This window comes from Narcine bancroftii, chromosome 2, assembly GCF_036971445.1.
Source record: "Narcine bancroftii isolate sNarBan1 chromosome 2, sNarBan1.hap1, whole genome shotgun sequence".
NCBI classification, from domain to species: Eukaryota; Metazoa; Chordata; class Chondrichthyes; order Torpediniformes; family Narcinidae; genus Narcine; species Narcine bancroftii.
The window spans coordinates 49,553,387-49,567,232 of record NC_091470.1 but is presented as its reverse complement, the minus strand read 5'-3'; the positions used below and the strand labels follow the sequence as shown (position 1 = coordinate 49,567,232).

At 37.3% G+C, this 13,846-nt stretch overlaps 1 protein-coding gene across 4 annotated transcripts in view; it reads right to left on the bottom strand.

The window, feature by feature from the left end:
• LOC138753518 (RAS guanyl-releasing protein 1-like) overlaps positions 1–13,846 on the bottom strand; it is a 175,816-nt gene that overhangs the window by 31,000 nt on the left and 130,970 nt on the right. For 3 of the 4 annotated variants that reach the window (XM_069916636.1, XM_069916633.1, XM_069916638.1), the window contains 3 exons: positions 13,628–13,690; positions 2,931–3,062; positions 572–725 (listed from right to left, as the gene is read on the bottom strand). In XM_069916636.1, the coding sequence (XP_069772737.1) occupies positions 572–725; positions 2,931–3,062; positions 13,628–13,690 (349 nt within the window). The remainder of the gene's footprint in view (positions 1–571; positions 726–2,930; positions 3,063–13,627; positions 13,691–13,846) is intronic. The other variant, XM_069916637.1, reaches the window with a different exon arrangement.

The following is a 13,846-nucleotide window of genomic DNA, read 5'->3' as shown; positions in this document are numbered from 1 at the left end:
TCAAGTCCACAAAGAGATTATCTGATAATATAATTTATTTATCGGAGATTGCTGTATGCTAACATATCCATATTGCAATAGAGACGATATTATTGAGGTTATTTTTTTAAAAATCAATTGTCTTTGCTTTGGGTGTCAATGTGCATTAGAAATATTATAGGCTCTGTGTATTTTCTGGAAAGAATGGTCAAGGCATTTCTCACTGCAGCAAAATTATCAGAAATTTATTTGTGCAGATCTAGTTCTCACCATGGAGATCACCTCAATAACAAATTGTTAGCTTTTCAAATGGGATTTTAGAAGTGGCAATATAAAGCAATCCTTGAAATCCTAAGTGAGGTGGGGGCACATTTACTGCAGATTTGATGATCAGAGTGTGAATGTACTGTAAACAGATAATTGTCTTCAGATTTTTTGTTGTTGCCAGTACTTAATTTCCCAAGCATTTAGAGAACTCTCACAATTGCTTACTGTATAGTTTATTTGTAGGTATGTGAATCTTAAAAGGAGACAATATTAAAAAAAAATCAGACTATTATCCTTTTTCTAATATAGTTGGCATCAGACTTACAGATATCCTGCGAAAGGACTTGAACTCGAGGTAGGTTAGGTGTTCAGCCAGCTCTTCTGGCTCCAAGTGATCAAAGAGAAGGGAAACTTTTCGTTTTTTGCTGCAGTTTGGTTTTATCCGTTGAGTGATTTTCCGTGACCATTCATGTGTACTTCTGTCCAGAGAACAAAAAAAGGTTTAGGCGCTGCTTCCAAAAATGTTTTATCATAGTGGGGCATGTATGGCAACGACTTGCCATTTCTCATATATGATTGATTCATCTTCCTTGTTGCAGCACAATAACCAAATATCCTCACCTGCTTCCTCTTATTGTTCCATTAAAATACATATATTCTTGTCTGATAATCTCTTCCCTTATGATAGGAGCCTCCTTATACTTTTTCTTGCATTCTACCCAATGCTCACAAAGATTAGCGTATACAGAGCCGTTGTCATACCCACACTCCTGTTCGGCTCCGAATCATGGGTCCTCTACCGGCATCACCTACGGCTCCTAGAACGCTTCCACCAGCGTTGTCTCCACTCCATCCTCAACATTCATTGGAGCGACTTCATCACCAACATCGAAGTACTCGAGATGGCAGAGGCCGACAGCATCAAATCCACACTGCTGAAGATCCATCTGCGCTGGGTAGGTCACGTCTCCAGAATGGAGGACCATCGTCTTCCCAAGATCGTGTTATATGGCGAGCTCTCCACTGGCCACCGAGACAGAGGTGCACCAAAGAAGAGGTACAAGGACTGCCTAAAGAAATCTCTTGGTGCCTGCCCCATTGACCACCGCCAGTGGGCTGATCTCGCCTCAAACCGTGCATCTTGGCGCCTCACAGTTCGGCGGGCAGCAACCTCCTTTGAAGAAGACCGCAGAGCCCACCTCATTGACAAAAGACAAAGGAGGAAAAACCCAACACCCAACCCCAACCCACCAATTTTCCCTTGCAACCACTGCAACCGTGTCTGCCTGTCCCACATCGGACTTGTCAGCCACAAACGAGCCTGCAGCTGACGTGGACATTACCCCTCCATAAATCTTCGTCTGCGAAGCCAAGCCAAAGGACCCAATGCTAGGAAACTCTCTCAGTGTTACTGCCTATTACATAATCTATGATGCTGCAATTTTGTTCTTCTATTATCTAAAGTGGTGGAATTTTACAACTTTACAAGGATAACAATATAATGCCAGCACATCAAATATCAAAAAAAAAACTTTGTTAGAGGCTAGTCAGTCTCTGTTTATACAGGAGGAAAACAAGCCTACTCAATAATATGCTTGTGTGGAGGTGAAGAAGTAGTTTGAGCCTACAAAGTAGATAAACTGTGGATAATAAGCTTCACATTAAATGCTGTAAAAGATTTGATTAAAACTTTTAAGGAATGAAACTCCAAATGAATCTTCTCAATAGAACAAGAACAAAATATTCAAATAAATGGTATTCACTTAAACTGTTTTTCCCATGATTTATAGCTAAAATTGATATAAACTGCAACATTAATAGAATGCTGGAAAAATCCAGCAGGTTGAGCAGAACTTGTGTGGTCATCCTTCAGGCTAAAACATTGACTTAAAAGTTTTGCCGCGACAGATTCTGCCTGCCTTACGGATTTCTTCTAATATTCAGTTTTTGATCTATATTTCAGTTTTTTGCAGTCTCTCTTTTTAAAGATTTTAATTTTTGAGTTTTGGTTTGTCATTCAAAAATATTAAGCTGCTTTTAAAATCTGCAAAAGAAACTAGAAAATTTGGCCAAAAGTTGTTTTTTTTCTCTCATTTTGTACGCAGGACCAATAACAGTTATTTGAGTGGATACTGTTTTCATCTATCTGCCCCTCTACAACTCAGAATGCCTCACTCAAGAGAATTTTCACAATTTTTGCTATAGGGCAAATTGCAAAAATCAGGGTTACATTCATTTAACAGAGTCAGTGGCAATTGCTGTTAGTTTGCCATTATCACAAAGCTGCTGAACTATTTCCTTGGCAATGAAGACTTCATGGAAACTTGAGACAATTAAATTGTTGTTTAACTGAGAGTTCTTTTCCTCAGAAAAGGCTGAATAAAGCACACAATCATGTTTCAATAAAAATGCAATAATTTTGTATGATGTATGAGGCAGTTTCATGTAATGCAAGATCTGTTTAGTTCCATGACAATAAAATAATCTTGAATCTTTCATAAGTTGAGAATTTTTATGGACTCTAATTGTGGGTTGAAAAATCCCCCACTTTCCCAATTTTCCCTCTTGTATTTCTCTTCTTTTCTAAAATATCGATTCTTAAGATCGTATGATTATGCTCATAATATTGATGGTTTACTCATCATATTTTTCTTTTAGAAATGGACAATAAACTTATGTCTTACATTTGTGAGGTATCGATAAATTGGGAATGTGACTCTTCACCCTTCTTTCTCACCAGCTCTTGAAAATGTTCCATTGTTTCCGAAAGACTATTGTCTATTTTAAACATAATCCAGAACTCTGTAATCCAGTACCTGCAACATAACCAACAATTACCCATCAGCACAAATAATGACTTTATTTGAACATGTATCAGTATATCAGCATGACTCAGATTTATGTCAGGGTTACCATACTTCGTTGAAAGTTGCAACATGATTTAGAAAATAACTCTATGTATTGGTATCAGCATAACTGGACTTTGAGCTACATCACAGATACTAATCTCAAATTGGATTTTTATTGACATGGGGGTTTTGCCTGCAATGGCCATCCCAGTTCACCTCTATTTTAACCCTGATCCTAAGAGGCTTTGCTGCTCTCTGGAAGTTCCCTGGAAACCAGAAATGAGGCCTGAGAGGTGACTGGCATGAGCATGGACTCGAGAAGCCTCATCACCAAATTTAACTTGAAAGCATTGACAAGTGACTGAATCCTCTCTCCAGCTGTCATGGCTGCCAGGATTTATTAAAATAAAAAAGTTTAAAAAAAAATTTCTGTGATAAGAAACATCATATAAAACATAGATAATTTTGAAAATGAACTCCCAGTCTTCTTTTAAGACATAGAAATCTACAGTATAGGACCTTCAGCCCAGTTTTGTGCTGACCTAATAACCTACTCTAACAACTGCCTCGAATTTCCCTACTGCATAATCCTCCATTTTTGAAGTTCCATGTACCTACCTGCCTCCACTACCATTGTCAAAACTTACCTCTTACATCCCCCCCTGCACTTCCTCCCAAGCACCTTAAAACTATGCCCCCTCATGTTAGCCATTCAGCCCTGGGGAGAAAAAAAAAGCCTCTTGCCATCAACATGATCAAAGCTTCTCATCATTTTGTACATCTCCATTAGTCTCCAATCCCCATTGAAATTAATGCGGTCAAGGACCCTGTATCAGTTCTAACCTTGTGCAGGATCTGAAAGCTATTTCCAATGTTGAATTCTATTGGAACCATACATAACATTTTATTTTCTTTATTTACAATTTATTACACAACTTAACTTTACATGAAGCAATTTCGAAGAAAGGAGCAAAAGTGGGTGAAGTGACCCCTTGAGCCTGCTCTGCCATTAATATCTTGGTTGATCTGACCTAAATAATTAACTTTCTATCCAATCTCTGTAGCCCTTCATTTCATTGTATTCAAAAAAATCTTTCTTGAATTTACCAACTTTGTATCAAGAGAATTTCAAAGACTTGTGGCTATCAGTGAAGAAATTCCACATCATCTCAGTATTATCAACTCTTTATTCTGAGACTGTGTTCTGAGATCCAGACACTCCAATCAGTAGAAATCTCATTGTATCTACCCTTGCAAAATCCCTCCAAGAATCATAAATATCCAAATAAGTTCCCTGCCCAATCTTTCTCTGTAAGATAATCTAGCAAAGTACCTTCACCGCTCTGCTTGTGAAGACAAATATTCCTTGAAAACAGAGACCAAACTGTGCATCATATATTTTACTAGTTACTAGTATTTATAGCATCGACTTGCAGGGATTCAAAACTATTAGGACTATTTTGATGTTTAAATATTAATCTTCACCCATTTATAAAACAATAATATGCATTTTAATATTTGTGTACTGTATTGTACTGTGCATATGCATCATTTGTCTGAACTTGTGTTATATCTGTATGCGTGTTTGTAGTATATTGCACTGAGGACTAGAAAATGCTGTTTTGTTGTGTTATACTTGATACAATTGGATGATAAATAAACATGAACTTCGACTTCTTACCTTCCAGCACAATTTTACCCAGAAATCAATTTGAAAATTATTTATGCCTGATTTTCATGCATAAATTACAAAAAGTGTTTTGCATATTTTGATGAGTTTACACACATTTTCTGTTGAAGCCCTGTCCTTTTGGAAATTATATCAGGCATTTCTTGTCCTAATACACTTGAATGTGGCCATCATCTCCCCAATGAATTTCACTCATGTAATGACACAGTCACATCTGTTTTGGAACAGAGATTACCAATAGTTCAAAAGCTTGTGACCTGCAATCTTCTTAGATAACCTCCAGTGAAATAAGCGAACAAGTAGATCATACAGAAAAGTGGGAACCACATGTGAATTAGTGGGTCCCCAGTGGGACATCATTTTAGTTTTCAGCAATTTCCTCATACACCCCCCCCCCCCACCAAACACTGAAGTTAACAATCTGTCTTTTATATTTTTTACATCTCTGCATCTGCATATGATATTCTGTGATGTAAATCTTGAATATCATAGTAAAATGGTCCAGCTGGGCAACTCCACTGTACAAGGGTAACTGGGGAATGGGTTCATTGCCATTAAACAGTTTAACACCTTCCCTCAAATTTTTCTCTTCCCTCATTCCACTTTGTGAGCTGTGAATGCACAGTTCAGCTTTTAGATGGCTAAACGTCAGAACAGTGAGTGCATATGAATTTATCATTTTTTCTGATGACACCTTTTTGTGTTTAAGTTCATTTATTTATCATCCAATTATACAAGTACAACCCAACGAAACAGCATTCTCCAGTCCTCAGTGGAACACACTGCAAACATGCATCTGGACATAACACACATCTAGATAAACAATACATATGCACGGAACTTATTTATAAATATTAAAATAAATAAATATTATTGTTAAATAAATAGTTGAGACAAGTCATGACTATCATCCTTTATAATCACCTGGAAAGACCATAATGTCATTGATTATGACTCATTCAAAAAGATCCATACCAAAGTTGAGTTGAGTTTTCCAAGGTTTATTAAACCTTATATAGGTTATTACATTATTACAACTTTGATATACGGTACTAAAACTATGATTAAACAATTAAATAATCATTAAAATGATATTTTAAATAGTCAAACCTAGTTTAAACCTCTCCATCTTGGTAGAACAAAAGAAAAACTAAAAATTGAACTGCTTATCTGGCTCTAGCAGGCATTTTATGACCTTCAGAAGGCTGTTACCAGGAGGTAGCATGAAATATGTCAACAAAAACTACTTACAGACAAATGCAAGCATAAATCGCATTTAACCCCTACAATACCACCCCTAATTATTATCTAAAAAATAATAATTACCATTATAAAGAAATAATCAAACTTAGTAGTACATTTTTGTTAAAATATTCAAAAGAAAGTGAAAGTCAATTATCAAAGTTTTATGCTTCTTGTAAAAGACAGATTTTGGTAATTGGTCTTTCAGAAAGCCAGTTTTAGTCTTAATCTGAACTTGACATACAAGTCCTCTTTTGTCCTGGATGGTATCAATAATCTTCCCCATCCCAGGAATTTCAAGGCACTGAATGAATGATGATTATCACAACATCCCCAGCTGTGAAACTGTGTCTGATCTTAAACCATTTCTCTCACTCTTGCAACAGTGGAAGATATTCCTTCACCTATCTTTTCCAGAACAAATCCGATACAAATTGTACCTGCTTCCATCTGTGATGCACATATACATATATTCCTTCTGTAACTGTCCTGGTGGCAACAAAGGTTTACCTTTAAGAAGCAAAAGATGGTTCAGGGTAAGAGCTTCAATATCATTTGGATCTGTTGAAGTCTTAGTGATTGGATGACCATTGAGGATAGCTTCAACTTTGCATAGAACTGTCTGAAGACCCTCCTCATTAAGATTTCATCCATCAAGGATTGAATTAAGAACTTTTTTGCACTGATCTATCAATCTTTCCCATACACCTCCATGGTGTGAGCCAGAAGGGGGATTGAAGATTCAATTAATTTCTTTCTGAACTTGTTCATTATGGATTAGTCTGATTCCAGTTTACGATTGCATCTCCTAACTCACGTTGAGCTCCCACAAAATTAGTACCATTGTCAGATCGTTGTTCCTTCACTTGTCCATGTCTCATGATAAAATGCTGAAGGGCATTAATCAAAGAATCTGTATTGTGATTGATGCCACTTTGATGTGAATTGCTCTTATAGCTAAACATGTGAAAATAACACCATAGCGTTTCATAGCATTCCTTGCACGCTTCACTTCAAAAGGACCAAAATAATCAACTCCCACATAAGTGAACGGAGATCCATCTGGAAAGATTCTGTCCAAAGGCAAATCTGCCATTAGCTGTTGTCCAGAATGAATATTTACATACCGACAAATAACACATTTCATTACAATCTTTCTGCTTATTCTAGTGGCACCACAAATCCAATATTTTTCTCGTAGTCTAGATAACAAGTGGTGGCAACCACCATGATCTCTCTCTTTGTGCTTAAGAATTAAGATTGGAAATGCAAAAAATCTTTGGCCAAAATAACAAGAGGTTTAATTTCTTCTGGCATTGCTGCCCTACTAAGGTCCTCGCCATTCTCAAGAATAGGATTGAGTTTACAAATGTGGCTTGTCCTCTTGATATTCATTCATTTTTTCAAATTTGATCTTCAAATCTCTTCCTCTGGCAAAAGTAGATTATCTCCATCTCAGCATTAACCAATTCTTTTGATTAATCAATCAACTCAACTGTAAGAGGTACCTTTTCTTGAGTCTCAAGATTACTTGGTTTCGGAATGATAGCAGGGAGACATCTTTTAAATCTGAGCATCCATGCTGTTACCCTTTTCAAACTATTCCACGAGGAGAAGTAATGGATTAAGCTGCTAATTGAATCCATTTGTTCAGACATTATCTGAACAGCATTTGCAGTCTTACTTTTGAATTCAGGGTCTTCTGGTAAAAATTATTTTGATTTATCACGATTTTTCAGGCCACTCCTTTTGAGGCTGTAGAAGAAATCGAGGCCCTGTCACCCACATTTCCTTCGTCAGACTTTTAAACCTCAGGAAGTCAGATCGGCAGGATTGTTAACTGTGTTAATGTACCTCCACTGTACTGAACATGAGACTTCATCAATTTCAGTGATTCTGTTTTATTGTTGATGTATTTGAGCACAGAGGTGCTATCAGTCCAAAATATGGCATCTGTTAGTTTTATCTGCAACTCTTTTTTCAACATTGTGTCCATTCTGCTCGCCATGGTAGCAGCCATCAACTCCATTTGTAGAATAGTGGCTGGCTTTAATGGAGTCACTCTGGTCTTTCCCTTTGCAAATCCACAATGTACCTGATCCTGGTCATCATGCAGTAACAGGTAAACAACAGTTTCGTAACCCTCTTCACGTGCATCAGCAAAATGACGAAATTAAGCAGATGCCACAGTTCCAAAATTTATGGATTTGAAACACCTGTCAATCTTGAAGACTCCTAGCTTATGAAGATTGTACAATGGATTTTGGTATCTCATCAACCCAACCAATCTTCTTCTGACACAAATCTTGCAGGATTCCTAGCAGTCAGGACAACTTGTGCCAACATCCCTAAAGGATCATATTTTACACCGACTCTTGATAGAATCCCTTCTTGTGAGAGGTCGGTCCTTCAAAGTGATTTTGAACTTAAAAACATTACACTGAACACACCTAACACCCTCTCAATAGGAAGGTTGCCATGGTCTAGGTCAAAATTCTTCATTTCTTTTACCCTCTCTCTTTCAGGAATGGCAGTCAATACTTGGTGATTGTTACTTGTCCATTTGGTAGGTATAAAGAAAGCCTCCCTTTGAAACAGATCACCTTTAACTCATAATAATGAGATATTGCTTTTTTTTTAAACAGTGGCTGCAGAAGTGAGACAGTCATCCGCATAGAAGTTATTCCTGATGATGCTTATAGCTTGAGAGCTGTTTCATATTGCCCTCAGCACACTTCCTACGGGCAAAATTCACACAACTTGGTGATAAAGTCACACCAAATAAATGCCCTGTCATTCTGTATTCCACCATGTCCTGACCGTAGTCTCCATCAGGCCATCAAAGAAAACGTAACAAGTCACGGTCTTCATTCGGTACTTTCACCAGGTGGAACATCGCTTCAATATCTGCAGTGATGACAACAGGTTCTTTATGGAATCTAGTCAAAGTTCCTATCAATGTCTTGTAAATCAGGACCCTGTAAAAGTTGAAAATTTAGTGAAACTCCCTGAAAGATTGCTCCACAATTTCTTCTTTTGTGGATGCAAAACTCCATGGTGTGGTAAGTACCATTTTTTGCCATCACGATGTTCCAAAATATTATTTGGCACTTTCTCTGCATATCCTTTGGACATCATATCAGACTCACATTTGGTATAGTCTGAATGAAAAGAAGAATCTTTCTTGAATCTTTTTAAATTCAGTGTATATTGTTCAATAACACTTCTATTATCAGGCATAAAGGTAATTCAAAGCAATAATGATCATTAACTAGCTTGGCAGATTTTGATACCGATTACAAGAACTGCTGGTCTTCCTTTGAAGGTACTTGGTCATCCCTGGTGCACCTGGGAAAGCCATTCTTGAACTGCTGCTCCCTCAGCTTATCAAGCTTAACAACTTATATCTTGTTGATACTTATAGCCAACTAATTTTGAATCTCTTTTCTTTCTCCCAATGGTCCATTAATCATCCAACCGAGCAGTTTTGACCGCATATGGGCCATCTCCCACACTCTATCATTTTTAGTGGTTTCAGAGCTTTTGGTACATATGAACCAATCAGCAACTCCACCTCAGAGTTGATTTCATGGAAACGAACATTTTTCAAATGCGTCTAAGGTTAAGTGTCGTTTTGATGTGGGATGTTTCCTTTATGCACAGGCATAATCTTCTGAGTTCACAAAAAAAATGGCTATTACCAGGAGGTAGCATGAAATGCCCAAAACTACATTGCTTTCAATGTGTTTAACTTGAACTATAGCTCTCAATAGAATTTTTGTACTTCTTCCTTGAAGATTAAGCTTATTCATTAACCACATGGTGCAAAATGACGAAGTGGTTCCTGGGTCAAGAAATGCGTAAGTACGCACTGTTGCACTTCCATTCTTGGCCTTGACCTGCACAGGTAAGATCAAAAGGTTGCAGTTATTTTCACCGGCCCCAGTAAGACCATTTGTCAATACTGAGGCTTCAGCATGGTTTTCAACTGCTTCTTTTCTTGTCATTTATTCCTTTTCCATATTCTTCTTTTCCTGGAAGATGTGTAGCATTTTGGGATGCTTTTGACTATATACGTCACAGCTGAGTCTCTTTTTGCAGTTTTTGCTGATGTGTCCTTTATGCAGACAGCCAAAACATATTCCATTTTCCTTCAAGAAAGCGATTTTCTCATTATACATCTTCTTTTCCATCTGTGAACAATTTTCATAATCGTGCTTCTCATTACAGAACAAACATTTCTTCACAACAGGGAAATTTTCATTTTCCTCAATTTCTTTATCCGCCATTGTCAGTGAGGTGGCAAATGTACTTCTTAAAAATTTTGGTTGAGGATACAATATGGATTTTTCAACTTCTTTACTTACTGTTTGAGTACCTTTGATAATTCCACACACTGGATGTGTGACAATGTCCACTTGCCTTTCAATGAACTCCACCTAAGCCTTAAAAGTAGTCATTTCATCACCTATTTTCTGGTTTTCAACAACTTGACTTCTCCATAGGTCTCTCATCTGTAAGGGTAATTTATTTAAATGATTAGCATATTATTAGTTGTCAAGCTCTTGAAGGTGGCCAATCTCCGTCATGACACTGCAATATCCTCTTCGAAAGAGGGCGTAAGCTTGTAAATCCTTCACCATCCGGTCTTACTGATGACAATGAAAAAGCGTTCTGTACATTAGCTGTAGAAATGTTATAGTTATTGCCAAAATGCTTCTTTAGTAGTGACAGCCTGTTTGAATCCATTCTTTTATTTTTAAAAAAAAATTTTTAATTGATTTTAATTAAGACCTTGTAATAATTATAAAATACAATGAGATGATATGAATTATCATGAATTTATATGAATTAAAGATGATATTATTACATAATAAAACAACTAGTATATCAAAAACAAATGTAAATTGTAAATATATATCTATAATTCATAGCCCAGATAGTATTTTAGAAACTATACTATCTGAATCCTTCATTAGGAGCCATATGTTGGCAACTCTTTACAAGACCTTGTGGTTGTCCACTTGTGAATCGCTGCAAATAATATAAACAATCTTTTGAGTTTTGACCCTTAATTTCAATACTGCATTCAAAGCTTTTCATAAATGCTTGGAATTCAAGTGGGTCACCATCAAAAACTTGAATCTTTCTCTTGGACAAAGAGAGTCTGTAACTAAATTAATGACACACCCAATTCATGCCTGGAAGATGGTTACTTTGTTCACCTGGATTTCTATTACCTGCTGGTAGTGGGTGGTATTCTCCTACATAAGAAGGCAGTAGGCTCACATATCTGTCCAATGGGGTCATCATTGGGTTTTGAGATCTGGCACCACTGTGCCTTACCCTGACTAGTTCATGACCATATACATCCTGTGACCGTAGCACTGTCTCAGCACCGTGCCTTACCCTGTCTAGTTCATGATGATACACATCCTGTGACCGTAGCACTGTCTCAGCACCGTGCCTTACCCTGTCTAGTTCATGACGATACACATCCTGTTACCATAGCACTGTCTCAGCACCGTGCCTTACCCTGTCTAGTTCATGACCATATACATCCTTTGACCGTAGCACTATCTCAGCCTTGGTATCAAATATTTTCTTTTTTCCTAAAAAAAATGTGATGCCTTAGATAATTTACTTTGAGCACCAGATACCACTGAGCCTTCTGATGCCTTCGACCTGGCCTGATTAACATTTCTTTTGTCCAGTTCCAGTAGCTCCTTTTGCCTTTTTAGCCACACTTTCTCCCTTCATAGCTGCTCCTCCTGCAGCTCCTTCTCCATCTGCAGCTGCTGCCATTTCTGCTCCTCTTCTCTCCATAGCTGGACCCATGTTATTCTTATCTGCTCCTCCCACTCTTCTGTCCAATTTAATTTGAAGCACTGTTTTTTCCCGTTTAAAGAGCTGCAGTGTCTGCCTGAATCTTTAGACATTTAGATCCAGTACTTGAAGCTCTGGAGTCTGATCTAGAACTAATCTTATTTCTCCTACTTCCAGCATTTGACACATTATCGCTGGGTCCTATTTCATCCTGTGAATCAGATGTTGCTTTAATATCTGACTCTCGTCTCCATTTTGGATTGGCCATCCTCCTCACCACCATTTTGTGGCACAGCTTCAGCCATTTTCTTGTGGCTGATCTTAGTTTCTATTAATGTCTTTTGCAGTAGTTCCTGTTGAGGAGGGTATTTTGTGGGATCTGTATCCTCAGCAGCTGAAACCTTTTGCTATTTCCTCATTCAGTCTTGCTTGAAGAGCCATTTTGTTTCCATTTGTATTTAATTGTCGCCTTTGCAATTCTAAAGTTCCATGACCTTCATCTTCTCAACACATAGCTCCTTAGGTGTGGCCTGCTGCCATCTCATTTATTCAGCTGACCGTGGCACTCAGATGTCAAACATTGACAACAATAACTCCAAAACCAAAACAGTCCTCAAAGGACAAGCAGAAGTTTCTCCAAACTGTGTTCTAACTTGCAATAAACACACAGAAGGAATCCTTTAGTAAGGCTTACTGCTTCTTCAATGGCCTTGGTGCTGCTGTTAATGATCATACTTCCTTGTTCGAAATGCTCTAAACAGAGTCCGATTGATCCAATCTGAATTCTAAATGCAATTTCCAACTTTCTATCATCTTAAATTCCATCCTTTATTCACTAACAAGTCAATAGCTCCTCTTTTATTGACTAAAATGTTGCGACTATCACCTGTAGAGACTAGAATGTCGTTGTTTATGACTCGTTCAAAAAAGAGATCTATATCAAAGTTGAGTTGAGTTTTCCACATTTTATTAAATCTTATATAGGTTACTACATTATTCAGTACTAAAACTATGATTAAACTATTAAATGATACTTAAAATGGTCACTAAAAGTTTTCAGACCATTTCAAAACCCTCCATCTTTAAAGAACAAAATAAAAACTGAACTGCATATTTGGCTCTAGAAAGCATTCTTTGACCTTCAGAATGACCTTTACCAGGACTCAGCATGAAATATGTCAACAAAAACTACTTACAGACAAATGCAAGCATAAAACACATTTTAACCCCTACAGAGGGTTTGTATGAGCAGTTCGGATAAAATGCAGCATCTCTAAGGAATTCATGTCTAAATAAAAGCAGCAGCCATCTGCCACTTCAAAGAACTAGCCTATGGGCAGAATAATATCTTTCTATATTGATTTCTTAAAATTTGCTTTCTTTTTTGTGTGCTTAACTTGTAAAGAGGAGTATTTTCTCCAAGATATTATTTGTTGCACTGTCATTTGAAATATTAGACATGCATCATCAAGCCATATAACTTCAGACAATTCTCAGTGAAGTGTGTGTGTGTGTGTGTGTGTGTGTGTGTGTGTGTGTGTGTGTGTGTGTGTGTGTGTGTGTGTGTGTGTGTGTGTGTGTGTGTGTGTGTGTGTGTGTGAGCGTGCATTTGTAAGTGTGTAAAATATATATTATCACTTTTAAATAAAAATTTAAAGGAAAAGGACTGCCAGACTTGAGCATAGTATTTCAAATTGAGATGTGCGATTCCAGGTTGTCATGTTTTTTTTTGTCTTTACTTAGCTGTGGTTGTCATTTCCAGGAACAGCCTCACCTTATGAAGTAACAGATCTTCAGGCAAGCTGCAGCACAATTTCGCTCTAAAGCATTCTGATATGTAAGTCATAATTAAGGTAAACCATTCTTATCTGAAGTCTCCAACTATCCTTACTTATATTTGGTGAGAGCATTATTGATATTTTCTGGAGGACAATTGCTCAATAAGATACGAGCCATTTGTATTTTAAATTGTCTTGAACATCACACCACCTAT